This window comes from Cavia porcellus, unplaced genomic scaffold (assembly GCF_034190915.1).
Source record: "Cavia porcellus strain 051 isolate PalLab524CR breed Dunkin Hartley unplaced genomic scaffold, mCavPor4.1 scaffold_25, whole genome shotgun sequence".
Lineage (NCBI taxonomy): Eukaryota > Metazoa > Chordata > Mammalia > Rodentia > Caviidae > Cavia > Cavia porcellus.
In genome coordinates this window covers 20347710-20374826 of record NW_026947508.1, presented here as the reverse complement: position 1 = coordinate 20374826, position 27117 = coordinate 20347710, and the positions used below count along the sequence as shown (strand labels likewise).

At 46.3% G+C, this 27117-nt stretch overlaps 1 protein-coding gene and 1 pseudogene across 5 annotated transcripts in view; both read right to left on the bottom strand.

Annotated features, from left to right (window-relative positions):
- Positions 1 to 15121, bottom strand: part of Zdhhc18 (zinc finger DHHC-type palmitoyltransferase 18) — a 43720-nt gene extending 28599 nt beyond the window's left edge. For 2 of the 5 annotated variants that reach the window (XM_063235841.1, XM_063235842.1), the window contains exons 1-2: positions 14672 to 15121; positions 8438 to 8598 (exon numbers count right to left, since the gene is read on the bottom strand). In XM_063235841.1, coding sequence (XP_063091911.1) covers positions 8438 to 8598; positions 14672 to 15006 — 496 coding nt within the window. In that variant the 5' untranslated portion in view covers positions 15007 to 15121. Of the gene's footprint in view, positions 1 to 8437; positions 8599 to 14287; positions 14450 to 14671 lie in introns of those variants that run through there. The other 3 variants (XM_063235843.1, XM_063235844.1, XM_063235845.1) reach the window with 3 other exon arrangements.
- A 4195-nt stretch (positions 15122 to 19316) lies between these two features.
- Positions 19317 to 20008, bottom strand: LOC100714031 (methylosome subunit pICln-like; annotated as a pseudogene).
- Between the last annotated feature and the right edge of the window lie 7109 nt (positions 20009 to 27117).

The window sequence follows — 27117 nt, the reverse complement described above, 5'->3', positions numbered from 1 at the left end:
TAACAGTACCCACCTCACAGTGTTGATTGGAAGAGTAAGTGAATTCATGTAAGCATGCAATGCTATTACTAGCTAACAGAGCTACTGAGGAAGGAATTCTGTCCCTCAAGGCAAGATTATACTTGTCATCTCTGTGTGATAGCTAAGGGTGTTCAGTGAGGTTAAATGATTTGCCCTGAGCTGGGGCTGTCGCTCAGTGGGACAGTGTTTGCCATGTATGTTCGAGAACCTGGGTTGAGCCTCAGTACCGTAATGCATAAATCAGGCCATGTAGCTAGTACATGACAGAACCAGGATGTGAACCCGAGATTACGAACCTTGGGCAAACCTTACAGAGTCACGGTAAGTGCTGCGTAGCCTGCCTGGCTCTTTACTTTTGCAGATGCCATAACCCAAGAGCTGAAAGGAACCTAGGGGAGCATTTGCAACAGGCCTTAGTACATAGTAAATTCTTGAAAAATGCCTCACTTGCTGACTTCCTCTGTTCAAATGAGAAAAGAGGTCCAGAAAGGTTAGGGGATTTACCCAAGGTCACACAGGGGAGATTCTCAGTCCTGAGTCTCTGTAGAAACCTTGTTTTGCCTCGTGCCTGCCTGGCCAGTTGCTAAGCCTGGTCTGGTCCTCCCTTTAGAATCCTTCACCCTCCACTCCCATCATCCCAACAGAGCTGCGCTGTACCATCACACAGCCTCCCTGAAGAATCCTTGCCCCGACACCCAGCCTTTCATCCCTGCATGCATGGGCTGCTGAATTTCTTTGAACACCCTTCCAAGTCACGTCCCCGCTCAAATACCTCACTGGTCTCTCAAGTCAGAAGCTCGAGGACAAACTTCTCATCGTGAGCCCAATCTCCCTGCCGAGTCCCCATACCTCAGTCTTCCCGTTCCCACACCAGCCAAGCAGCCCCTGCTGTTATCTCACCAATGTCAGCCTCACACATAGCACTGCCAGAACTCACGTGTGCACTCTGTTTCTCTAAGCAATCTGTAGGGCTTCAGAGCAGGGAGAGTGTAATAAGGGGCAGGCTTGAACCTATGAACTATGAGACAGGTGACAGGAGAGAAATGTGCTTTGGGGTGAGGCAGGCTTGGGTTCAAATCCCTCCCATGTATAAGCAAGTGTGTGGGAAGGTTCCTTTACCTCTGCATGGCTGCTGCTGCATGTACAAACAGACAGGAATGAAGGACACCACCTGGAGGCTCGCAAGGACTGGAAATAGAGCACACAAAGGTACCAGCATGGGAGGAGCTCTCACTAGCACTGTTTGCCTGACACAGCAGGGTGCAGGCTCTGGAGTCAGAACCATGGTTGGAATCCCACCCGCTTGCCACTCAAAGAAGACCTTTCACCTCTCTGATCCTCGGTTTCTTCATCCATAAAACAGAGATGAGATGGTCACAACCTCACAGGGTTGTGATGAGGGCTGAGTGAGCCTCTTGAAGGTCAGCACTGGGTAGTGCTAGTGACATAGGGGCTACTAATGGTGGTCCTGAACATGCTCGAGAATCACCAGCTCTCTTGAGGCTGTTAATGCTACTGCAAACCCAACCCCTGGATGCTGCTCCGTGTCCCCAGGGTTGCAACTCCTGCCCAGTGCTGTTTCCTAGACACAGGGTTGGGAGCCAGACAGGCACGCCAGTATGTGTCACCACCCAACTGCTTCCTGGCTGAGCAAAGTAGGTCATTTAACTTCTCTGTACTTTGACCTGACAAAAATAAAATGAAATATAATGGACTCTACCTCAGAGGCTTGTTAAGAGGATCAGGTTAGAATTCACTGAATTTGGTTTATCAAAGAGTCTAGCACCTAACAAGAACTTGCTGCAGGTTGAGTGTCCCTTATCCAAACTTGAGACCTTACCCACTTGTGAACAGAAGTGTTCTGAATTTCAGTTTCTCAGATTTTGGAATACTTGCATATGTATGTGATACCTTAGGGATGGGACCAAGTCCAAACACGAAATTCACTTATGTTTCATAAAATATTCACCTGAGACATGTAACCTGAAAGTAATATTGTACAGTATTTTTAGTGTGCCTGGGTCTTGACTGCAAACTGTCATATGAAGTCAGGTGTGGGATTTTCCCTTTGTGGTTTCATGCAGCTTCAAAATGTTTTGGGTTTTGGAATATTTTGAATTTTTGATTTTCAGGTAAGCAATGTCCAGCCTCTAAATATTAGCCAGACCTAGTGGCATATGCTTGTAATCCTAGCACTGTTGAGAGGCTGAGGCAGAAAAATCACAAGTTTGAGCTCAGAACAGGCAATTTAGTGACTTAGCAAGAAGCTGACTCAAGCTGGGGATGTAGCTCAGCAGTATAAGCCCATAGCTCGTTCTGAGTTCAATTCCTGGCACAAACAAACAAACAAACAAACAAACAAACCTGACTCAAAAACATAAAATAAAAAAAGAGCTGGGAACAAAGCTCAGTGTGAAGGTCCTGGGTTCAATCCTCAGTACTCACACACACTACTCTTACACTGTTCCATAAAACACTACATCCCACACAGCTGAATTATAAAGAAACCTTCAGAACCCAACTCATCTAGGAATGAGGACAGCCACAAACACTCTTCAGCCTGAGAGAAGTTACTGAAATTCTCACTGGGTTCCCAGTGGCCTTTCCCAGGGCATCAAGGGAACAGCCTACAAACATGTCTGACCATGGGCAGCAAGGCTGCTTCCCCTCCACAACTCTAGAAAGAGGAAGTGAAGCTCTGCGACCATAGCCAGGGTAGACAGCAGTGTGGGAGAGCAAGGGAACCAGCAGGTGAAATGGCAGGGACCGGAGGCTTCGAAGGGCAGCCATCCCACTGCTCATTCCCGGACCAAACAATGCTGGGCAGACACCACCCCAGGCTTGGCTCAGAACCTCTGCCCTGCACCCACCTGGAGCTCCTGCCACAGGCAGCTTAGCAGGGCCCAGAGCAAGTGCACCGGCCACTCCAATCAAAAGGCTCAAGGTTTCAACAGCGGCATTTGACTGTCAAGATGTTGCCACTGTCCGTTTCACTGGATCACAGGGAAAGCTCTGGGCTGGGCAAGTCGATGTATGCCCACATTTACAGAGGGGCAACTTTCACTCCAATAGCAACAGGTGGGGCTAAAATTAGAACCCCATGTCTCCCAAGGTGTTCATGTGCTCCTTCCAAATACGACTGCAAGATAGTAAATGATGATGATGATGATACTAATGAAGGGCTGAGTATGTGTCTCAGTGGGAAGCCCCTGGGTTCAATCCCCAGTGTGGAAAAACAACAAAAACGCTCAGAAAAATCAAAACAACTTGCTGAAGGAAGGTGGAATGATTATAAGATATGCTCCCTGTCTTCAGAAATCTATGATCAACTCCTTGATCAGTATTTTGATTAACAGCTTGAATGGCTAAGGCTGCCACTGAAGCCCCCAGGGCTGGCCTTGGGCTAATGAGGCTGGGGCTGAACCCAGGGCCTCAAGCATGCTCAGGGTTATAGCTTGTGCCTAGATGTCCCCCCCAAAGCCTTATACAGTCATAAGTGGGGCTTTTTCACAGGTGGCTGGATCTAGAGTGTGTGACGCTAGGATTAAGGGTGCTAATCCCAGTAGCCTCAACAGAGCATAAAAGGGGCAGAAAGAAGCTGCTAAAATCCCTTGCTTGCTTTTCTACGCTTAGCCCACCATGGACTGTTTCTTCTCTTCAGTGCTTGTCTGCTGTGCAACCCTGGCTTGGAGTCAGCCAACAATGGATTGAAACTTCTACAATCAGTGAGCCAATTAAACCTTTCCTCCTTTAACTTTGGGTATTGAGTATTTTGTCTCAGCAGTGAAAAAAGTAACTAACACACCGAGCAAGGGCTCTACCATTGAGCTATACCCCAGCTCCTTGAGTCTGTCCCAGTGCTGCTCCCTGTGAGCAAAGCCCTGCAGGGCTATGATTTCCCAGCTGCCAGGCCCAGCTCAAGGTCAGCCACAGAGCCCAGCCTCAAGCAGGGTCACCGCTTTAGTTCTTCCTGGAGGTTTATGGCGCCATTACCCCCATCAAGGTCAGGACTAGGGCCTGGATACAGCAGAAGTTCGGCCTGAGGGCAGACTTGGAGGAGCATGCACCCACAAGGTCAGGTGGGAGGGACAGTGAGTCAGCGCCACTGTAGGTGACTAGAGCAGCCTGGTCTCATTTTGAAACTTGATGTGGCCGCTTGTCAGCTTGTGACTATGAGGAAGCTGCTCAGTCTCTCTTGGTTTCCATATGTCTAAAATGGATAATAAGGCCAGGGATATAGCTCAGTGGCACAAGTACCTGTCTGGCAAGTGCAAGGTCCTGAGTTCAATTTCCAGCACTATATAAATAAATAAGAGTAATAAGAATAACAGGGTCGGATGTGGTGATGCGTGCCTGTAATCCCAGCACTTGAGAGACTGAGGCTGGAGGATCATTGCAAATTCAAGATCAGCCTGGGCTACAAAGTGAGCTCAAGGCCATTCTGAACTGCACAATGAGTCTCTGACTCAAAAAAAGAAAGAAAGAAAAAGAGAGAAAGAAAGAAAGAAAGAAAGAAAGAAAGAAAGAAAGAAAGAAAGAAAGAAAGAAAACAAGAATAACAACAGTGTCAGACTTTAACAGATGACATAATATCAAGGTCTAACCTGGAGCTAGCCAACTAGGACACTGGTGCCTACACACAGTTTTGGGGGTGCCGAGGGGAAAAGCAGGGTCAAGCAGGAGGAGCCAGACAAGGCAGGGAAAAAACTGACAGTGCCGCGCTGTACCAGAAAGAATGAGGCAGCAAACTTACCTGGGGAGGAGGGCAGATGGTACAGGAAACAGCATGAGCCCGGCAAAGGTACAGACTCCCTGGCGCAAAGCAAGGTTAGGGTGCTGGGTGTGTGTGTGTGTGTGTGTGTGTGTCCTGGCGCAAAGCAAGGTTAGGGTGCTGGGTGTGTGTGTGTGTGTGTGTGTGTGTGTGTGTGTGTGTGTGTCCTGGCGCAAAGCAAGGTTAGGGTGCTGGGTGTGTGTGTGTGTGTGTGTGTGTGTGTGTGTGTGTGTGTCCTGGCGCAAAGCAAGGTTAGGGTGCTGGGTGGGTGTGTGTGTGTGTGTGTGTGTGTGTGTGTGTGTGCAGGAAACGGGGTGGGAGGGTGGGGTGGGGGCCTACGGCCAGCCTGTCCAGCAGGGGGCAGGTTCAGGAGGATGGAAGATAATTTGTTTCCTACTAAGCAGCTGTGAATCGTGCAATAAGAAAATTATTCCCTTCCCAATTCTGTCAAGCCTTTGACTACCTCAAAGCCAAGTCTCAATTTTTACTGCCTAACACTGAGAACCTCACAAGCCTCAAAGGTACCCTTTCCCCAGCAGGAGAGCTGTAACATTGTTGTTTTTGCTGTGGGAGTAGAGTATCTTCTACCAGAGCAAAGTGGTTTTCCACTTACAGAAGTGATACAAGTTTTCTTTTTAAAATACAGTTACTCATTGCCCAAGGATAGAGATAAATTCTGAGAAATGTGTGATTGTGTCATGTGAGTTCCTCCTTATGCCAAACATCACCACAGTATGCTTGTACACACTAAGGGCCACGTCACCATCAAGCAATATTATCTCATAGGACTACAGACAAACACGAGGTCCACCACTGACTCAAATATAATTATGGGTAGATGTCTGTGTTTAAAAGTGAGTTGTTTAGCTGGGCGTACCTCAGGTGGCTGAGGTACCAAAGCCACCTCAAGTTCCAGGGCAACTTGGGCTACATAGTGAGTTCAAGGCCACTACATAGCAATACCTTGTCTCAAAACAAACAAACAAACAAAAACACTTGGTAATTGTTTTCAAAGGAAAGTCTTAGGGGCTGGTCATATTGCACAGAGGTACAGAGCCTGCCTGGCAAGCACAAGGTCCTGAGTTTGATTCCCAGAACCAGAAAAAAAAAAAAAAAAAAAAAAGGAAAGCCTTAAGTCCTGACATTATGACACCTACAAGACTGACTCCAAGCTTCTGAGGGAAATCTGATTCTCACAATGCTCCAAACATTCAGCCCACATGGCCTGCTCAATGCCCATACCTGTCCTGCCTCCTGCCACTTCTGCCTTCTCTTTGTTCTGTACAAGTCAACTCCACCCAAACTTCTACGCTGGCTCAACTGTCACCTTTGCAGGTTCTCCAAGTGGTGGTTACTCCTGATCCCTCTGATCACCTTCTAAACCTTGGCCTCACCCAGTCAGGCCTTCCACCCTGAACTGGCCTAGGCTGGAAAGCTGCAGAGGGCAGGCACACAGCAGTCCTCACCCTGTGTGTAAGAACAGCACAGACTCACTTCCACCTGGCACAGCTGGAGACACCCTGACAACCGTTCAGCATGGCCCTTGGGGGCAGCATGTTCTTCAGTCATTCATCCACCCTTTCAGCCAACATCACTACATGATGACAAGGTCCCACACAGCACGGGGAAGCATGAGGCAGTACTGACCATGCAGCACAGGGGATAGAGAAGGAAGAAGGCAGTGGGACTGTGACAGAGGGGCTGGCTCCACAGGGCTCCAGGTGCAAGACGCCAGTGTGGAAATAGAAAGACAACGGGGATGAGTCTCTGCTGCCCTCTCCAAAGGCAGAGCAAGGTGCCTGGGAGGGAGGGTACCCGCTCCACACCACTTCTCCTATCCCTGCCCTGTGACTGCCGGCTTAGAGCCTGCATCATACACCAGGCTGACTGCACCACAGGCTGGGAGGGATAGCGGGTGGGATGCACAGAGGGCTCGGTCCAGCTCTCTCCAAACACAGGGATTACTGCTGTCATCATTACTGCACAGCTCACAGGAGGCCAGAGGATTCCAGGCTGCCCCAAGCCCTGAGTCTAAGCTGGACACTAATCCTGCCTCGCAATTAGCCCTGACACGAAGGAGAGGAGAAACGGGCAGGTGCCGAGTCATCACAGCTGCCAGGTAAACCTGATCAGGTCCACGGAAGGGTGCTGAGGAGCTGAACCTTGGGCCTGCTAGCCTGGGGTGTGGGAGAGAAGGAAGTTGTATGGTGGCAAGATGGAGATGAAGGCAATTGCCATGGATGTAGCTAGGGACAGCTGGGCACAGGAAGGTGACAAAGAACAGCCCAGGTTCCAGAGAACATCCTATTCCTGCCAGTCTCCTCCAAGCTGCTCTAGAGAATTACTGAGATGATTTCTAGTGATGGATGCAGCAGGGCTCTGACATTTACCGGCCACTACATCTCTTCAGGGCCAGCTGGGCATTTAAAAGCCTGTGTAAACACCAGCAGTTAGGGGAAGGAGCAGACCGCAGACCGGAAACCAGAGGTGTGAAACTACCCTGTTGCTCCTCAGCAGGAAGGAGCAGGGGTGGGGCAGGCTGAGATTAAGGCCTCAGCCTGCCCTGGGACCCAGCAGCCTAGGAGAACCCAGGCAGCAGTCTAGGAAGAATCAAGGGCCACCTGGGGTGCCTACAAACCAGCTGCACAAACCTTTCTTTTTTTTTGTCTTTTTCTTTTTTATAGGTACCAGGATCGAACTCACAACCGCACACTTACAAAACAGGCACTTATGCCGCTGAGCTAAATCCCCAGCCCCTCTGCACAAACCTTTCCACTGGTCCTCAGGCCCTGCCGACCTGTTCACCACTCTGGGCTTTTTCCTTTTCTATTGTGCAGATCCTTGTCTTCCTACCACAACATTTGGGGCACACAGCCTGCCTTGACTACCCAGACTAAACAAGCCCTGCCCCACATCTACTGCAACCCTGTCTTCTCTCAGACCCCAGCCCATGCCATCCAGGCTGTAGGCCTCGGCCTCTTTGCTCAGAGGTTACCACCATCACAGGACCTCCTTTGGCCAATCTGGAGGCCAGTTGTTCCCCTCTAGCTCTTATTTTCTCTGTTTTCTTCTAACAACCTAGATATCTAATCATTTGTTTATGGTTTCTCTCCTCCCCTAGAATGTCACCACTGCCCCAGCATCAGCATCTAGAAAAGTACCTGGTACACAGTAAATGTTTGATGACTGAATAAATGAGGGTACATAAATGTTTTAAAGCAGGGGTTCTAGCCAGACTGCTTAGGTCTTGATCTCAATCTTCTACTTACTATGTGATCTTGGACCATTTACTTAACATCTCTGCCCCAATTAAATCAATCAGCAAAAGGGGATAACAGCAGTACCTACCTCATAGGATTCAAGAGGGATTCAATAAGATCAAGTTATAAAGAGCTTAAAACAATGCCTAGGAAGCACCTGGTTTTATGCTGGCTGCCAGCACAGCCTTCACTGCTAGCATTTCTTGCATATTTATATGATCATTTATCATCTGCCTCTCTCTGCTCCAGTGTCAGCTCCAGCCTGCCTTGTTCACTACGCTATCCCCAGTCCCTAGCAAAATGTAGGAAGAGGAAATCAGGGCTCCTCCCTAGTCCTGAAGTGGGGAGCAGCGGAGACAGCTTTAGCTGGGAGTGGAAGCCTCACCGATCTGTTTCTCCAGGGCAGCTGCTTCACAGAGTGTAGCCCGAGGCAGGATCCCAGGGTCCGTGAAACTCGTCTGCAGCAGGCAGCTCATGACAAAGAAGAAGAGGACAGCAGCAATGATGGGAATGGCGAGGGTCAGCTTGTTGGCCAGGTAAGGACAGCTAGAAGGAGAGACAGAGAAAGAGCGATTAGCAGACATCCCCAAGGCTCCTAGACCTCTCCCCACATAGCCAAGCCACTTGGTGAGGGCAAGAAGTGCCCGGGCCAAACATCACTAATTAGTCCTTGTACAGACACACCCAGCCCAGGGCAGGCAGATGTGACCAACAGATCTCAGCACTCCTTTTTTTTTGTAGGGGGGCAGAGTACAAGGTCTCCCTATGTAGTCCAAGCTGGCTTTGCACTTGTGATGATCTTCCTGCCTCAGCCTCCTGAGTGCTGGGATTATAGGCCTGTCACTAGCATTCTTTCTTTTTAAGAGACAATTTCAGGGTTTCATTTTGCTACATTGCCCAGACTGGTCCCAAACTCTTAGGTTCAAGCAATCCTTCTACCTCAGGCTCCTAAATATCCAGGTCTATAGTTGCATCCCTGCACCAGCTTTGACCCCAATGCTTTTTTTTTTTTTTTTTTTTTTTTTTGTACCAGGGACCTCATGCTTGCCAGGCAGGCGCTTAAGCCACTGAGCTAAATCCCCAGCCCCGACCCCAACCCTCGACCTCAGCACATAGATGCAGCCTCCAAATCCCTCTAAACCCAGAGCTCCAGGCAGCTACCCGCAATGAGGTGGATCATTGCCTGAGATGAACCATAGCAGTGCTCACTGAATCATTCATTTTGTCACTCACTCTACAAAAATTTACTGGGTTCTCTTTTGTGCTAAGCAACACTTTCAATAAGTGGCAGGAATAATGGCCACAAATAGGATAAAAGTCCCTCCCCCACGTGGCACATGGTCTAGTGGGGACCGTAACAGATGTGTGCTCTCCCAGGGCGAGGAGATGACAGAGGACAGGAGAGGGTCCTTGGAGGAGATAATGTGGAAGAATAAGCAGTGCGGTGAGTTCAGCCACTGCCACTGTCACACGGGGATGTAACCTTAAGGAGTTTGTTGGGGTCCCTGGCCCGAGGTGGTTCAGAAAACAACCTAGGCCTGCTGGGTGCCCAGGCCCCCTCTCCTCCGGCAGGTTGTCTGCACAGGCTCCACATCCTCTTCAAGCCCCCTCCTGTCTCAAGGCTGGAACATTCTACAAGTTCTAGACATGGTGGGGACTCGGCTTAAAGATGGAATAAAGCCACTGGGGCCCTCTAAAGCAAGTCTTCTCTGTTGTCATGCCACTGACTGCCCAGAGGCCAGAGTCACATTTTGGAAATGTAAATCAAATCCCTGCTTGACACTCTTACAAAGCTTCCCGTTTTATATATATGGTGGGTTTGAGGGAGTTTTGTGGGTTTTTTTGCCATACTGGGGATTGACACAAGGGTGCTGTACTACTGAGCTACACTTTCTTTTTAATTTATTATTTTTTTTTAATTTAAGAGGAAAAAGAGAAAAACACAAAACAAACCAAAGCGGCGTAAGGGTACACGCAATACAGAACTACAAAACAAAACAAAACAAAACAAAACAAAAAAACATAACAGTAAGAAATCACCTGCTAGTAGATTACACACTATCTTCTTGAAAATAGTTCCTCAAATCACAGTATCAAAGAACACAAGGTGGACATTCAAACAGGGAGACTGCAAACAGCTGTGTTCAATGTTCCAAAAACATTGATAAAGTCAGCTATTTAACACCCCCAAACACACTTGCTGTTATATCCGTTAGAGCTCTTTTTCTTTTTTTTTTTTTCCCTCTCTTTTTTACAACAAAATTTACACATCTTGGATTTTATTACTCCTTAGTGAGCTACACTTTCAATCCTGTTTGTTTGTTTGTTTGTTCACATGTCTGTTTATTTGTTTAGTGGCTCAGGGGATTGAACCCAGGGTCTCTGCACAGAGCTACATCCTGAGTCCTTTTTTGTTTTTTATTTTTAGACAGTCTTCCTAAATCATTAATTTCCCAGGCTGGGCTAGCACTTGTAATCCTCCTGCCTCAGCCTCGTAGAGGGCTGGGATTACAGGTATGTGCCACCATAATCCATTTCCAACCTTTTTTATTTTATTTTGCAACAGACCTCAGTGAGTTGTCAAGGCTGGCATCAAACTTGCCATACTCCTGCCTCAGTCTCCCAAGTTGCTGGGATCACAGGAATGTACTACTAAGCTCAACTTCATAAATTTTGAATAAAATTCGAACTCCATACCACAACCTTGTAGGCCAGGTACAACCTGGACCTACTGAAGGGTTTTTCCAATCTCATTCCATGAAACTCTCCCTACTACCTTTACTCCCTTCACAAAAGCTTCAAAACCAGTCCCAGAGCAAATCTAACTCTTATGCACTTCAGGGCCTTTGCATATGCTGTTCCTTTCCTCTAGAATATTCATCCTTCCTCAGAAGAACCTTCACTGACAACTCTAAACACAGCAGACCTCCCTAATACTCCTAAATTCCTGCATGGCATTCACTAAAACATTAATAGCTGATATGCTGGGTACTTCTTCCACTACCAGGCCACGAGCTCCTCTGAGGATACACCATACCTCCTTATTCACTGTACATTCCCAGCACACAGCAAATGTGCACCTGGACCAAGAAGGTACTCAGTAAATAACTGAAAAACTAATGAACTGTGTTCATTCCTGCCAGAGCACAGAACATAGCTACCCTCCTTTAAAGCTTGTTATATACACATATCACTACCATCCCTAAGTTATCATGAACAAAACTTGAACCACAGACTGGACTGTTCCTGTGTGCCAGGTTTCACACTAAGCAAGTCATATGCACCTTCTCATTGTTTCTTTACTGTGACCTTCTGAAATTATGCACCTCACTTTACAGATGAGGATACAAAAGCTCAGAGAGCTTAAGTAATCTGCCCAAGGTCACACAGCTCAGGAGTGCTAAAAGTGAGACTCAAACTAGGTCTGATTTTGAGGCCCATTATCTATCTATCTATCTGTGTCTCTATGTCTCTATTTATTTATCCATCTCATACTCTATTTTAACTACTGTCATTTGCTACCCTCCCTCCTGGAGCCAGAGCAGACCTGCTGGGTTGGGAGCTGCTGTCTGAGAGATGACTGACTACAGGGAGAACTGAGACACCCAAGGTTCCGGGAGCCAGCACAGAAGCAGGCAGCAAATTCCAAACCTCCATCTTCAGATGCTCTGGCCTCCAGGGAGGCTTCTTCCCTCTGAAGTAGGAAAAGCCAAGGCCCACGCTGCCCAGTGGGCCACACTCCGCTCTGCACTTCTCACTCTTCCTAGATCTGACCCTCAAAATAGAACCAGCCTGGCAGTGTGACCCACAGAACAACTCATCCAGTTCACGTATAACCATACTTCTTACCCAGGCATGGTGGTGCACACTTGTAACCCCAGCACTCAGTGACTGAGACAGGAGGATCATGACTGGAGGATAGCCTGGGCCACCTAGCAAGACTATAGCTCAAGACCCTATCTCCAAACAACAGAACAACACAAGCAAACAAAAGCAATCAAAGTTCTTCTGGGGATAGAGAAGACTTGAAGTCTGAGACCTAAAAGATTTTCAGGAAACACCAAGCCCTAGCTTCTACATTTTCCCAAGGGAGATTAGCCAGCCAATGACAGAGCAGGGTCTCTGAGCTCCCAGCAAATGATCTGTTCATTCATCCAGCAAGTATTTGCTGTACTGAGCACCCACTGCATGCCAGGGTCTGGTTCTAGGCACTAAGGTTTCAATAGCAAGAATACCCCGCTCTCATGCACAACAGCAGCAAGAAACTACCAAACAGTATATATATGGTATGGACGAACAGGAAGAGTGGGGCATGAGGCTACCAGAAGGAAGAGTGTTCAAAACAGTGCAAAGGCCCTGTGGTAGGAGTGCTCAGCAGCCTGGTAAACCTAAAGAGGAATGTGCAGCAGTGAAGCTGGGGTAAACAGACAGGGACCAGGACCAGAGGAAGCCCACTTTCAGAGGTTAGCTCTTTATTGGAGAATGGGCAGGACTGGGATCTGACTTGGATCTGAATGGCATACACTGGCTGCTCTGAGGGGGTAGGAAGTGACAGAGGCCCGGGATCCTGCTGGGAGGCCTGTACCACAATCCACCAAATAAGAAATCGGGAAGGTCTGAGAAAGCCATTGGTACCATCTCTTAACCTTCTGGTCCTCAGTAAGGGCATTTCTACCAATCCAGGTCCTCACTGGGCTTTTGTACCAGTCTGGACCCAGGGGAACTCTAGGCCCCAGTCAAACCCTACTGCAAAATCCACCAGATAAGGATGAGAAGAGACAAAAGGGAAAATGATTCAAAAGCTCTCACCTGACTTCCTCCCTAGATGGGGAAAAATCAATTAGCAGTAAAGCCAGAGAAGGTCCAGCTTCTGAACTGACTGAATCTCACTTCAGGGTCACAGGGCCAACCATGGCAAGCACAGCTTCCTCCCACCTGAGCCACAGCAGGGGAGGTGTGTGAGCTCTGAAAAAGGTGCTTCCATAACATGGCCCATGGGGCTGGCTGGGCTAGGTGGATCTGAAACTCAACCTGGTGGTGGTGGTGGTGGGGTATTCTATGGGCTGCGGGCACCAGCTTCTGCTTGCAAATCACCCCTGAACTTTTTATACACCCTGACTCAGAAAGAAAGAGAAGAGTAGGGGAAAGGTGAAAAGGAGAAGCCAATTTATAGGAAGCCTTCACCTTGCTTTAATGAGACACCCAGGGTTGCAGACACAGGATCTGGCACCTGGGAGCTGGTGTCTCTGTGGCATCTCACCAGGGACACGTGCCCTTGGGAAGTGCTTTTTGCTGAAGACAACAAGTAGAGCAGCAAACATCAAGTGCTTGTTACTGGGCTAAAGTGTGTGTGTGTGTGTATGGCCTCATACTAACCTCATGATGACCACAGGGGGCAGGCATTACTAAAGGCATCGGTTTATAGATGAAGAAACTAGGCCCCTGAGAAGTAAAGTTACGGCCCGGAGGTCACATAATTAGTGGGTGGTGGAGCTGGTCTGCTGAGTCTAGAGATGAAACTCTTGACTAGGGCATAATAGAGGAAGGTGACCACAGGGACGGGGAGAAACAGGAGGAGAAGGTGGGGTTCAGGGGAGGGTGTGCACGCTGGGCGGGGATATACACCAAGGAGTCAGCTGCAGGTGACTACAATTGGAGGGTGGTTAGAAACTTTCAGTGCACCTCTGTGGTTCTAATAAGCAAATTGCTTAAGCATCTACAATCCCTGGTCACTGGGAAGATGAAGAGGTCAAAAATCCATGGGGGAAGGGCTGGGGATTTAGTTCAGTGGCATAAGCGCCTGCCTTGCAAGCAGGCAGTCATGAGTTCGATCCCTGGTACCGATAAAAAGGAAAAAGACCAAAAAAAAAAAAAAAAAAAAAAAAAAAAAAGGAGGCATAAAAATCCATGGGGGCAAATAGGACCTGTCCTTACAAAAGCACTGTGCAGCCGCCTGAAAAATCACAAGACACTGCAGCTGTCTGCGATGTGCAGTGGGCTGGAGGGGTGCTCCCCAGTGTTGAGGAGGGAAAAAAAAGGCAGGAAGCTACGATAGTGGTGGGGGAGAGAGCAAGGAGACTAAGGGAAGGGCAGGAAACTCAGAGAAACTAAGGGAGGTGCTGCAGAAGAAGCCCAAGGCCCAAAGATACATGAGGGAGGATGACTTGGGGCCTCAGATGAGCGGCACTGAGGGAAAGGAGGGAGGTCTGGAAAGGAAATGGGACCCCGGGGAGACCTGGAGAAGGCAAAGCGATGCCCAGAATTCATGGTGTGCTGTGCGACGCCGGAGATTCAGAAGCCGTCTGGAAGGGGTAGGAGCGAAGATGCCTGGGGGTGGGGAGTCCGGAGAGGAGCGCAGAGGGGTCCATGGGACGCGGATGGGATGGTGGACAGGTTCTGGGAGAGTAGGGGTCGTACGGAGTACGAGAGGGCAGTGTCCCCGCCGAGCCTGGCAAGGACAGGAAGGCAAGGATGAGCGCAGGGCGGGCCAGGACCGGGCTGCTGGGAGGGGTGGAAGGGACCAAGGCGAGCAGACAAGAGACGGCAGGAGACGCGCGGGCCGGGGCGGCGAGGTGTCCGGGGCAGCGGGGAGCGGGGCGCGCGGCCGTCGCGAACTCACTCAAAGACGAAGAAGAGGATGGTGGTGCTGAGGATGAGAAGCAGCGTGAGCGCGAAGACACCGCCGTGACCGGCCAGCATGAGGCGGCCGCCGCAGTAGAAGCGGTTGCGGCCCGGGAACACCTCCCACTTGCGCCGCGGCCGGCGGCCCAGGCTCCCGCTGCCGCTGCCGCTGCCGCTGCCGCTCCCGCTCCAGCGCGGCGCGGAGGGCGCGGGCCCGGGGCCCGAGGCGAGGGGCGCGGCGGAGCTGGGGCCGGGGTCGGGGCGGCGTGCCCCGGGGGAGGCGAGAGGCGGGGCGGCCCCGGGGCTGATCTGCTGGTACTCGCAGTCCTTCATGCAGCCGGCCGCGGGCCTCGGCGCTGTGCCCCGCGGGCCGGCCGGGCCGCTCCGGGACCGGGCCGAGCAGCAGAGGTGGCGGCGAACGGCGCTCGCTCTCCGGCTGGCTGGGTCCCGCCCCGCGCGCTCGCCCCGCCCTCCCGCCCCGCCCCCGGCCCGCGCGGCCTCCCGCCGCAGCGCCCCCTCCGCCGGGGCGCGGGATGGCGCCGGTGAGGACGGGCCTGGCCCGCGCGGGGTCCCGAGATCCCCTCAGCCCCGGGAGCGCCCAGCAGATGCGCGCTTCAGGACTCTTTCTCTTCTTTTGCTATCAGACCAGCGGTTAGGAGGCCACGGAGTGCCAAGCACCGTGCCAAGCGCCGAGATTCAGATGGTGGCCCAATCTGTGATTCCAGGGCCAGATTTCACCTAGCTCGGGAGACTGATGGGAGGGTACTGGGAACAATTTACTTTGAAACTCAGGGTACCCTGAGTGGATGTGTGTGGCCCATCCTCTGTGTGGGACCTGCTCCCCCAGCTGTGTCCTGGCCCCCCCTCCCAGACAGGGCTTTCTATATAACATCTAATGCAGGGAGCCTGAGAGCTCTGATGTTTTTCCAGAAAGTCTGCATGTATTAGTCTTCTGCTATGGAACAAATTACTACAAATTTAATGCGTAAGACAATACATCTATTATTTCATAGGCCCCAGATCAGGAGTCCAAAAACAGGTCAACTAAAACTTCCACTTGGTTGCTCACAAAGCTACAGTCAAGGTGTTACCCAGACTGCATTCTCACCTGGAGACTCCAGTGGGGGAAGAATCTACTTCAAGTCCATTCAGGTTGCTGGCAGGATTTGTTTCTTGAGAACAGATGACCAAGAGCCTGCATTTGTGCTGTCAGCCAGAATGAGGGTTCCCTCAAATTTCACCTGTAGTTGTAGCGATTACTACAATTCTTTGCCATGTGGGCTTACTTCAGCAAGCTGGAGAAAGCGCCAGTCTGCTAAGACAAAGTTTTGTTTTGTGGTGCGGGGATCAAACTCAGGGCCTTACATACTAGACAAGTGCTCCACCACTAATCAACAGTCCCAAACCTAAAATAGAGCATTTTGTTTTGTTTTGTTTTGTTTTGAGACAAGATCTCACTCTAAAGTTCAGGCTGGTCTTGAGCTTGCTTATGTAGTCTAGGCCTCGAACTCATGGTGATCCTCCTGTGTCAGCCTCCTGAGTGCTGGGATTATGGACTGTGCTATCATGCCTGACAAAGCTTTGTATAATGTATTATATGTGACAGGAATATTATACTGTCACCTTTGCCCTATATTTTGATTGGAAGTAAGTCACAGGTGCTTCTTGCACTCAAGAGTAGTAGATCACACATGGTTGTGAATGTCAGGGGATAGGAATCATTGAGGATCATTTGTTAGGGATGTCCATCACACTGTCGTTACAATAAAATAAGAAAACTGGAGAATAGCAGAGCACAGGCAATATCCACAATGGGGAGCCAACAACAAGAAGAATTATTAATTGCTACATGCCCATAGCTGACCAGTCACGCCCTTGGTGCCAGAGGCTCTGGATTTGATCAGCCCCACCACGGAGTCAGTGGTGTGTTTCTTCCCCTTTTGCTGAAACAAAGGCACAAATTAGACATCCTGGTTCCAGCACAAATTTCTATTATCCCACATCAAATGGGCCACCTTGCAACCCTAAATCTTTTGTTACTTGAAACTTTCAGAAACCAAAGCTATCCTTTCACTTCAGAGGAGTAGGAAACTGATTTTCAGTTTTCCTAGTATCTCATAATGTCTCTTTATTTGTGTCTGTCCTTTCATCTCAAAAATACATGAGGCCAAGGGTGGTGGTGCATGCCTGTAATCCCAGCACTTAGGAGGCTGAGGCAAGAGGAGCACTGCAAATTGGAAGTCAGCCTAGGCTATAAAGTGAGTTCAAGTTCAGCCTGAACAGCATAGTGAAACCCTATCTTGAGACAAAAAGTTAAAAATTAAAAAATTAAAATGTGGGTCTGGGAAATAGCATGGGGTAAAATGTTTGCTTAGCATGCATGAAGCCCTAAATGTCCAGCACTGGGGAAAAAGATATGGGTCTCCTTCTCGACCTATCTCTCTTCCTTTTTGAGACTGTAATCACATACTAAGTTATTTGTTTAACTGTCAATTAATAAATACAAAATATGGAAGAAAATGAGTGCACCTTGAGACTATAATGTTAAGTAAAGTACATCAGACACACAAGCTGGCATGGTTTTTCTTGTATGAGGAATCCAAAATATAAAGAGCAAAATAAAAGATAGGTAATTGGAAATTGGTAGATAGATATTTTGCAAATGGAAAGAGGGCCAAGATATAGAGGGAGAAGAAGGGAAGAGGATGAGAAAAGAATTAAGATGCATTATGTATCTATAACTCCCAATGAGGAGTGTAATTATTATGTACTGCAATAATATACTAACAAAAAATAAACAAAAACTGAAATAAGGGGCTGGGGATATAGCTCAGTGGCATAAGTGCCTCCTGGTAAGTATGAGGTGCTGAGTTCAATTCCCAGTACAATAAATAAATAAATAAACCAAGCATGATGGCAAGTGCCTATAATCTCAGAATTAGGGAGGGTGAGGCAGGCAGAAGGATCCTTTAAACTCATGAGTTCAAGGCCAGTCTGGACAACATAGTGAGACCCTATCTAAAAACAAAAACAAAAAGAAACAACAACCAAAAAAAACCCCTATGAACAATAGGAACAGGGGTGCACACAGTCAGAGCATGTGGGTAGTACCAAAACAAAACAACTTAAAAAACAAAAAAACAGTACTTTCCAGTGCTTTACTATCTCCACCCTCATTAGGGTACTAGTAAAAAGCAGGGGGGAGGGGCATGGTGGTGCATGTCTGTAATCCCAGCACTCAGAAGGATCAGCATATGTTTGAGGCCAGCCTGGGCTACATAGTAAGACCCTGTCTCAAAAAGTAAATAAAAATAAATAAATAAATATGAGAGCACAGTAATTTAGAAAATCTAGACTTGTTACATTCTTCTTCTTCTTCTTCTTCTTCTTTTTTTTAAATCTAGTACTAGGTATTGGACTATGACCTTGTGCTTGCCAGGTAGGTGCTATGCCACTGAGCTATATTCCTGGCTTCTGTTAAGCTCTTTATCATTTTTTTTTTTTGAGACAGAGTCTCACTCTGTGGTTTAGGCTGGCCATGAGCTCCTGGTGACCCTTTGGCCTCAGACTTGAGTGGTGGCATTACAGGCATGCACCACTTAACAGCTGGCATTTGTTAAGCTATTATGAAGACAAACCAACTGCCATCAGGAGTACCTTGAGAACTAGTCCCAGTTCTGATAAAGAAAATGAACTAAGGGGTAAAAATCAAAGGCCACACCCTAAAAGGCTGTATGAAGGCAGACTAGAAAACCGGCAGAAAGAGCACCAGCTCTCCAGACCCACTGTATCAGTGGTGGGATCTACAGCTGGCAGTCTCCCAAGAACTTTCCTACAGCAGTCTGAATCAATTAGTCTGAGCCCCAAATCAAAAAAATGCTCTTGGTCCTATGGAAGATGACAGAGGCTGATTCTTCAAAGACTGCTACATTTTCTTCTAGTGGTAAGGGTATCTCTAGGCTCCAAAAAGGCATCTTACCTTTAGATTCCATTTTTACACATAGCTCCTTTGCATTTTCACCTCAGCAGCCCGCTAGCATACAGCTGATACATACAGCAAAGGTAGGAATCACAGGCCTCCTCAGAGGGTAGCTAGACACAGAAAGTTTTAGGATAAAGAAGAAACTATCAGGGCTGGGGATTTAGCTCAGTGGCATGAGCACCTGCTTTGCAAGTTGTGAGTTCGATCCCCAGTACCGATAAAAAAGAGAAAGACAAAAAAAAGAAGAAGAAGAAGAAGAAGAAGAAGAAGAAGAAGAAGAAGAAGAAGGAGAAGGAGAAGGAGAAGGAGAAGGAGAAGGAGAAGGAGGAGAAGGAGAAGGAGAAGGAGAAGGAGAAGGAGAAGAAGAAGAAGAAGAAGAAGAAGAAGAAGAAGAAGAAGAAGAAGAAGAAGAAGAAGAAGAAGAAGAAGAAGAAGAAGAAGGAGAAACTATCTCTTGGTCAAGCAAATTCACTTTTGTTACTAAAGATCATAGTTTCTTTTGCTAGCAACAAATTGCTGTCTCAGCATAGCTTGTCTTGAGGGAAAACCGGTATAAGTGAGTTTCACAGAATGAAAAAGACAGCTTTACTCCAGGGAACGAGGCACCAGGTTCTCTCCTGAAGCTCGGAGCAGGACCTTCGGCTTGAAGCATAAATCATTTTCAGCAGTCAACAGCTGCATCTTCAAACTGCGTGGCAATTGTTGGTGTGGCATATACCTCTGTGCCGTTTTCATAATCTCTTTTTGAATCTTCTATCCAGATCCCAGCCATGTTATACTGGCTGCTCACAGACTGAGAAACATCCCTTCTATTATAGCACCAATATAGCTTGTCCTTCTGCTGTTAAATGGGACAATCCTTCTCCATAGGAATAAAATATGGAGCTATCTGCCTGTCCTTGTTTATGTGCTTCCACATCTTACTCTTCTCCATCATAATTATCCAAGTCTTCATCTTCAGGCTCTGAATGCACGGCTACCCATAGCCTCCCGTACTGATTTATCACTAGGCACAAATCTAAATTCAGCAGTAGGTTAACTTTATCATGACTATCCTGCTCTTCTTCATCAGTGAGAGATTCTGTGGTTTCTTCTGTAAATTTAACATTCATCATAACATACAAATGCTTTCATAGAGAGACATCTAGGTCCCTGAACTTAGCATGTATGCTAATGGTGGGTTATCCCAGTGAAAATCCTAATCCGAAAGCATCTGACCAATACAGGTGGCTCTCAGTGATGTAGCGTGTCTGTGGTGAGGCCCTTCTCTTTCAGCACAGCCTTGATATCTGGCTGATGCTAGAGCCCCTCGGCCAGCTCTGGTGGCAGGACACTTTTGAGGCAGCTCACCATAGCTAGGCATATGGATACATGGCTCCCTTGGAGGAAGCTGGGCACAGTAGTCCCCGCTTGCCCCAGGCTGCCTCCCACATTTTTGAACTTTCATACAATTTACAAGGTGCAACATCTTTAGTACAAATACATTCTCACCCATTCCCCAACATAAAGACATTGTTGTACCTATCTCTGGGCTATATCAATAATTCTCAAAACATTCTTATTTTATAGTTCTGTTCCCAGAAAACTGAATTGTAAGCTTTCAATTTGTGTAAAATACAAGACAGAAAATTATCTACATGTGTTTTTATTTATCTATTTATGTGTGTATAATTTTAACTATTATAGTATTTATATAGTCTAATTACAGACACGTGTGTGACACGTGGAAGAAAATATGCATTGCCTTAACAATTTACATTTCTGTAACAGATCACAGACCATGGTTAACATTTATAGTTTTAGTTCTCTACTTTTCATTCCATATTCCCTTTGCCCTCTGCCAGCATCTCAGCTGGTTAGTGTTCTTTACCTGGTAGGTGATCCAAATCTGTTCTGAAGGACTTGAATCTTCAATGAACCTTCAGCGCACCGCTGTCCTTCAGGGCCACCTGAGTGGAGCTATAATGTGTCAGCCATCCTGTTTCATGTGGTGCCAGCATATGGTGCAGAGCCATCTGTGAGCCAGCTGTAGTCATAAAGAACTCTCCATGAAGAGGCAGTAAGGCAGGAGCTGGGGTCAAAGGAAAATTATCCACTCATGCAACATATTCATGACCTCCTCTTCCAGACGCTCTAGCTGGATTTCTTAGATACCATTTCTACCTGAGGATAGATTGTTGCTGTGATACCTAGCCTCATTGCTTGGTAGGGGAGATAAGTGAACTAACTGAAAGTGGGAAACTCAGGTCAGATGGTTATTCAGTATCCTGTGGATAGGCTTTTAACATCTACCAGGGTGCAGAAGTAAGTGAAATGAGAGCAGTCACCCACGGATAAGGGTTTACTCTCAAATCCTAGAGGTCAGTGCTGATCCCACTATTGGTGCTTGCTAGAAACTCCATACAACATCCTTCCTTGACACAAATACGTTCATTGGATGTGCTGGTTCATAAGATCCACTTGAAGAGGAGTTGGTACTATAGCTTGAACTTACAGAATTTTGAGGGTTTTTGTTTTGTCTTTTTGTTTGTTTAAACAAGGTCTCATTGTGCAGTCCAGATTGGCCTGGATCTCCATATAACCTAAGTTGACCTCAAACTCATGGCAATCTTTCTGCCTCAGCCTCCAAAGTGCTGGCATCTGCCACCATATCCACTGTATTTTCAGTTTTTAATAAGGTACTTGCTACTTCCAGTATGTCAGACTCAATTAACAAGATATCAATGTACTGATGTTGTATTATATCCAAGGTCAAGATTGTTACCATGTAATCTCACAGCTAGATTAATAACCCTAACCCTAGAAAGCACCTCTAGAAGAAATCCCCAGCATCGCAGAACTGGTAAGATACCTACCCACTTGGGACCCCCTCCTGGAAATCCAGGAACTATTCTTATTTCCAATAAAAACTCTAATTTCTTTTGTTTTAAGACTTCATTTCTTGATGTTGTGAGTCCACGAGCTTGATTTACATAGTAACAATACCCATTACTATTACCACCACCACCACCACAACCACCAAAAAAATAATAACCAAGAAGTCCTTGCTGGGTGCAGTGGCACATGCCTGTAATCCTAGCACTCAGGAGGCTGAGGTAGGAAGATCACCATAAATTCAACCTGGGCTACATAGTCAGTTCAAGGCCAGCCTACACTGCATAGTGAGATTTTTGTCTCAAAAAAACAAAAACAAAAAAGTCCTTGATGGTGACATTAATAACTGTAACTCTCCTACCATATGAATCAGCTAAGGGCTGCCATAACAGAACACTGGACTGGATATCTTGGAGCAACAGCCATTTATTTTCCCTGAATTCTGGAAGCCAGAACAACAAGATCAAGTGCCCTCTGGCAAGGCCTCTCTCCTGCTTGCTGATGGTTGCCTTCTCACTGTGTTCTTACAAGGGCTTCTCTTCAGTGCACACACAATCCTGGTGTTTTTTCCTATTCTTGAAAGGATCTCAGTCATATTGGGGTGTAGCAAAACTGGTGTTAAGTAGGCGTTACCTGTTAATTACAAAATTCCAGGACATACCTGCAGAACAGTTCCCGAAGTCCTGCCTGTGGACTTCTCAACAGGATGCCCCAGGCCTGATGCCAGCCTGACACAAGGTATCCCAACACAGCCTCTCAGGAGCCACATGTAGAAGTTCTTACAGGTTGAGATCTGGACAGTATAAAAGGACACAGATGCCAAGAAGAGCTCGGTGTTGTGGCTTTCCTCAGTTGTCCATACTGCTTCTTCCAGCCTGTATCTTTTTTTGGGGGGGGGGTGCTTTTTCCTTTTTATCAGTACCGGGGATCGAACTCACAACTGCCTGCTTGCAAGGCAGGCACTTACACTGCTGAGCTAAATCCCTAGCCCAGGCTATACCTTTTTTTTACCTTGCTTTTTCCTCTTTTTTTTTTTTTTTTGCCCAGTCTTGCTGTGTAGTCAGTTTTTCTCTCATTCTTCACTTTTATTTTTTCAAATAAACTCTACCACTGCATTTTGTTTGTTTCATTCAGTTCTTTGAGATGAGAACAACCTGGAATCTAACTCCAGAAAGAGAGGTGAGCAACCCAAAACTCGGTAACATTTATTTTGCAAGTCACTTGCAGAAGGAGATACCTGAATACACTATTAAATTAGAGTGCTATCCTTATGACCTCATTTAATTTCTTTTCCTCTCTCTCTTTCTTTCTTTCAATACTGGGGAGTACATCCATGGCCTTCACTATATTATGAATTATATTCTCAGCCTTTTTTCTTCCACTTTGAAACTGGGTCTCTCTAAGTCATTAAATTGCTTACTAAATTGTTAAGGTTGAGTTTGAACTTGTGATCCTCTTGCCTCGGTCTCCCAGAATGCTAGGATTACAGTTGTGTACCATCATACTCTACTCTCTTTTAACCTTAGTTATCTCCTTTAGAGTCCTATCTTCAAGTGAAGATTGAAGGGTTTGGGATTTAACAAATTTGGGGGCAGAGAACAATTCAGTCCACAATACATTGCACACAGTTTACTTCTGGTCTGCTGTCCTCGTAGAGAGGAAGTTCCAGGACATGCGTGGCCCTGCCTACCACAGAGCGGCAAGTGACCCATGTTAGTCACCACATATGGTTGTGTGTTTCTTAATGATAGGGAAAATTCAGGGGCTGGGGATTTAGCTCAGCGGCATAAGCGCCTACCTTGCAAGCAGGCAGTCGTGAGTTCGATCCCTGGTACTGATAAAAACCAAAAAGACCAAGAAAAAAAAATGATAGGGAAAATTCTGAGAAATTTGCCCCTGGTTTTTTTTTTTGTTGTTGTTGTTTGTTTGTTTGTTTTGGTACTGGGGATTGAACTCACAACCTTGTGCTTGCCAGGCAGGCGCTTTATGACACTGAGCTAAATCCCCAGCCCATACTGGGTATTTTTACCATTGTGTGAACCTCACAGGGTGTATACAGAAACAAAACAAAATAACCTAATACCAGTCTAGGCCCTGTGGGACAGCCTGTTCTTAAACCACAAATCTGTACAGTTTGTTATTGGAATGAATGCTATAAGCAAATGTAGCACAATGGCAGGTATTTATATAGCTTAACATAGAACAGTAAAAATAATCTAAAAATTAACAATAAGCCGGGGGAAGGGAATGAGCCAGTGAGGGCTCAGCGGCACAAGAACTTGCCTATCAAGTGTGAGGTCATGAGTTCGGCCCCCTGAACCAAACAAACAAATAAAAACTCACCTCGGGGCTGGGGATTTAGCTCAGCGGCATAAGAGCCTGCCTTGCAAGCAGGTAGTCGTGAGTTCAATCCCTGGTACCGATAAAAAGGAAAAAGACAAAAAAAATAGGGGCTGGGGATTTAGCTCAGCGGCATAAGCACCTGCCTTGTGAGCAGGCTCGTGAGTTCGATCCCCGGAACCGATAAAAATGAAAAAGACCAAAAAAAAAAAAAAAAAAAAGACAAATAAAAAATAAATAAAATAAAATAAAACAAAAACTCACCTCATCCCAAGCAGAAGAGTTACTCCATGGTGGGAACCAAAGTAGCCTCTTTCCAAGCATAAACACTCATCTAATGGAATCTAATTGAACCTTAAGTGACAGAGATTCCTCTGGAGCTACAAAACCAGGACTAAAATAATGAGTCCTTAGACCCTGGCCCACCTCAGCTAATCCTTAACAGCTGGCTTCATGGTTTGTGATCAGACCTGTATGAATCCTCGCATCAGAGTATGTTCCCTCCAGCTACTTTCGTTGGAGTCTTTTCCTATTTTCCCTTCCTGTTTAACTGCCTAATAAACCTGTAAATTCTTTCATAAATAAATAATAGCAAAGAACTAAGAATGTAGCTCTAGGTTCAATCCCCAGAATTGCAAAATAAATAGCCCAGTAAGGAGGCACATGCCTATAATTCCAGCACTCAGGAAGCTGAGGCAGGTGGATTGCCACAAGTTCAAGGCCATTCTAGGCACACAGTAAGACACTGTCTCAAAAAAAAATTATATATATGACACAAAGCAGAGAAGGGAAGAGACAGTCTGCACATTTTCCCCACTCCTAGTTTGTGGCACACAGGAAAGGGAAACTACAGAGACAAGTGAAAAGCTGGAGAGATCCAGAGGGCTTCAGGCAAAAATGCAGTGGCAGAGTGACCAACAGATGCTGTGTTCTGCAGGGATAGTATGGGGCTCTACTCCTATGTGACTCCTTTAAAAGGCAACAGCTGGTGAGTGCCTCTAGTCCAAGCACTCACCATATTCCTGGAGAGAGTGCTTGGTCGAATGTCATCCCTGGGGAGGGCTGATTGTTTGAATCTGGGACTCAGAACAGCTGCACAACAGCTTCACTTCAGGGCTCCTAGTGATACATTCCCACAGTGACTGAGTAGAAGACCAACATGGGAGACGGCTGAGATTGGGCTGGAACGAGGCCCCCTGAGGGGTTTGAGTTATGGAACAGCAGCTCTGCCCCCCTGGCCAGGGGCCAGGCCCAGCATGAGTCCCTCTGGATTTGAAAGTTGCAGCACTGGCACCTTTACCCTACTCCTACTGCCTGCTGGCACCTGTATCCCACACACACCTGGGGTCTGACTGCCTTCTTTATCTACTAGCCATGAGCACTGACATGTCTAGCATTGGACCTAAAATTATAGATCCCAGAAGAATACCACCTTTCAAAATCACAGAGAAGTTTCTTCCTTTTCGTGTGTGTGTGAATGTGGAAATCATTTTTTTGTTTGTTTGTTTTGCTTGTTTCTTTCTTCTTTCCTTTCCTCTTTCTTCTCTATCAGTTTACTGGGGCTTGGAGAATTTTCTTTTATTCTTTTTCCTTGCTTATCGCATTTTCTTCTTTTTTTCTGTATTTTTTCCTTCTCTCCCTTCAAATTTTTCTTCCCTTCTCCCTTATTTTTACTTCTCATATAATCTCTTTTTCTTGTATCTTCTATTTCTTGTCAGTTTTTTCTGCTACCTTTACCTAATTCTGTAAGCACCTTTCTACTCCTGAATAGGGTCCTTATTCTTGCTGCTCTCTCCTCCTCATATCACATGGTTTAAGGTTTCAAAGTTTTCTACTTGCATTCCCTAATTTCCAACTCTATTTCTTTAACAGTGTAACCATAAAGCTTCATTAATCTTTAGATAATTGTATAAAATTATGGTTGAATTCTTTTCTACCATTAGCAGAAATAAGTCTGTTGCATTTAGTATATATTAGCTGTAAATCAATGCTGCCTTAATGTTTACAGAGTAATTGTGGATTTCTAGGTTAAAGGATAGTACACAATCTATTCTTACGGTATGTTAATATCTAAATTTTTTGGGTGATGCTACTGTAGCTAATTTGCTTGCTATTACCAGGGTTGCAGAATTGTTGCTATGAATGTGTATGTGTGTAACCCAACACCCAGTTTACCTTTGTGACATTATCAATACTAGCATACACTCCCAAAAAACTTGACATTGGGCCAATTACACTGCATCCTTCCTTCCTGTTATAGTTTGTATTGAGACCTTCTCCTAAAGCTTTATGTGAGACTTTTTAGAGATGGCTAAATCTAGGGTGCGTGATGCTGGGATAAAAGTGTGATGCTGGGTAGACTGGAGATTTAGTTCAGCGGCATAAGCACCTGCCTGGCAAGTGTGAGGTCATGCGTTTGATCCCTTGTACCAAAAAATAAAGAAAAAATGTGATGCTGGATGCGAGTGCTACCTGCCTAAAGGGTGGTGGCTTCAGTGGAATATAAGGGAGAAAGAGGGCTGCTGCTGCTTGCTGCTTTTGCTACTTCCTTCCTTCTATATCTCAAGCTGTTTCTTCTCTGCAACACTCTTCTGCCATGTCACTACTGGTCCATCAAAAAGAAGATTCGTGCTTTGTTTGATTGTGTGATCATTTTTTATGCTTATATCTTATAATCTGAAAAATTATTTTGAAGATAAAAATATGCAATATATTAACCATTGTTAATCTCTTATTATTTTGTTTTGAAATTCTGTAACATTGTTTTTATTTTCTTGTTTTCAAATTTAAAAAAGAGAGCTTATAGCAATGAATATCTACATCAGAAAAACAAAGCAAGCTCAAATAAATAATCTTATGATGTGCCTTAAAGTCCTAGAAAAACTAGAACATTCCAAATCCAAAGCTAGGAAAATCAGGAACAAGATGGAAATGTCTGTCATTACTTTTGTTCAATACAGTTCTTGAAACATTAGCCCAAACAATAAGGCAAGAAAAAGAAATAAAAGACATATATATAGGAAAGGAAAAAGCTGAATTATCATTATTTGCAGATAATATGATCCTCTATACAGAAAACCCCAAAAACTCCACCAAAGGACTCCTATAATTAACAACAAAATTCAGTAGTGTAGCAGGATACAAAGTTAGCACTAAAAAAATCAATAGCATCACTGTACATTAATAAACTCCAAGAGAAAAATTAGAGAAACAATTCCTTTCACAATAGGATCCAGAAAAATAAAATA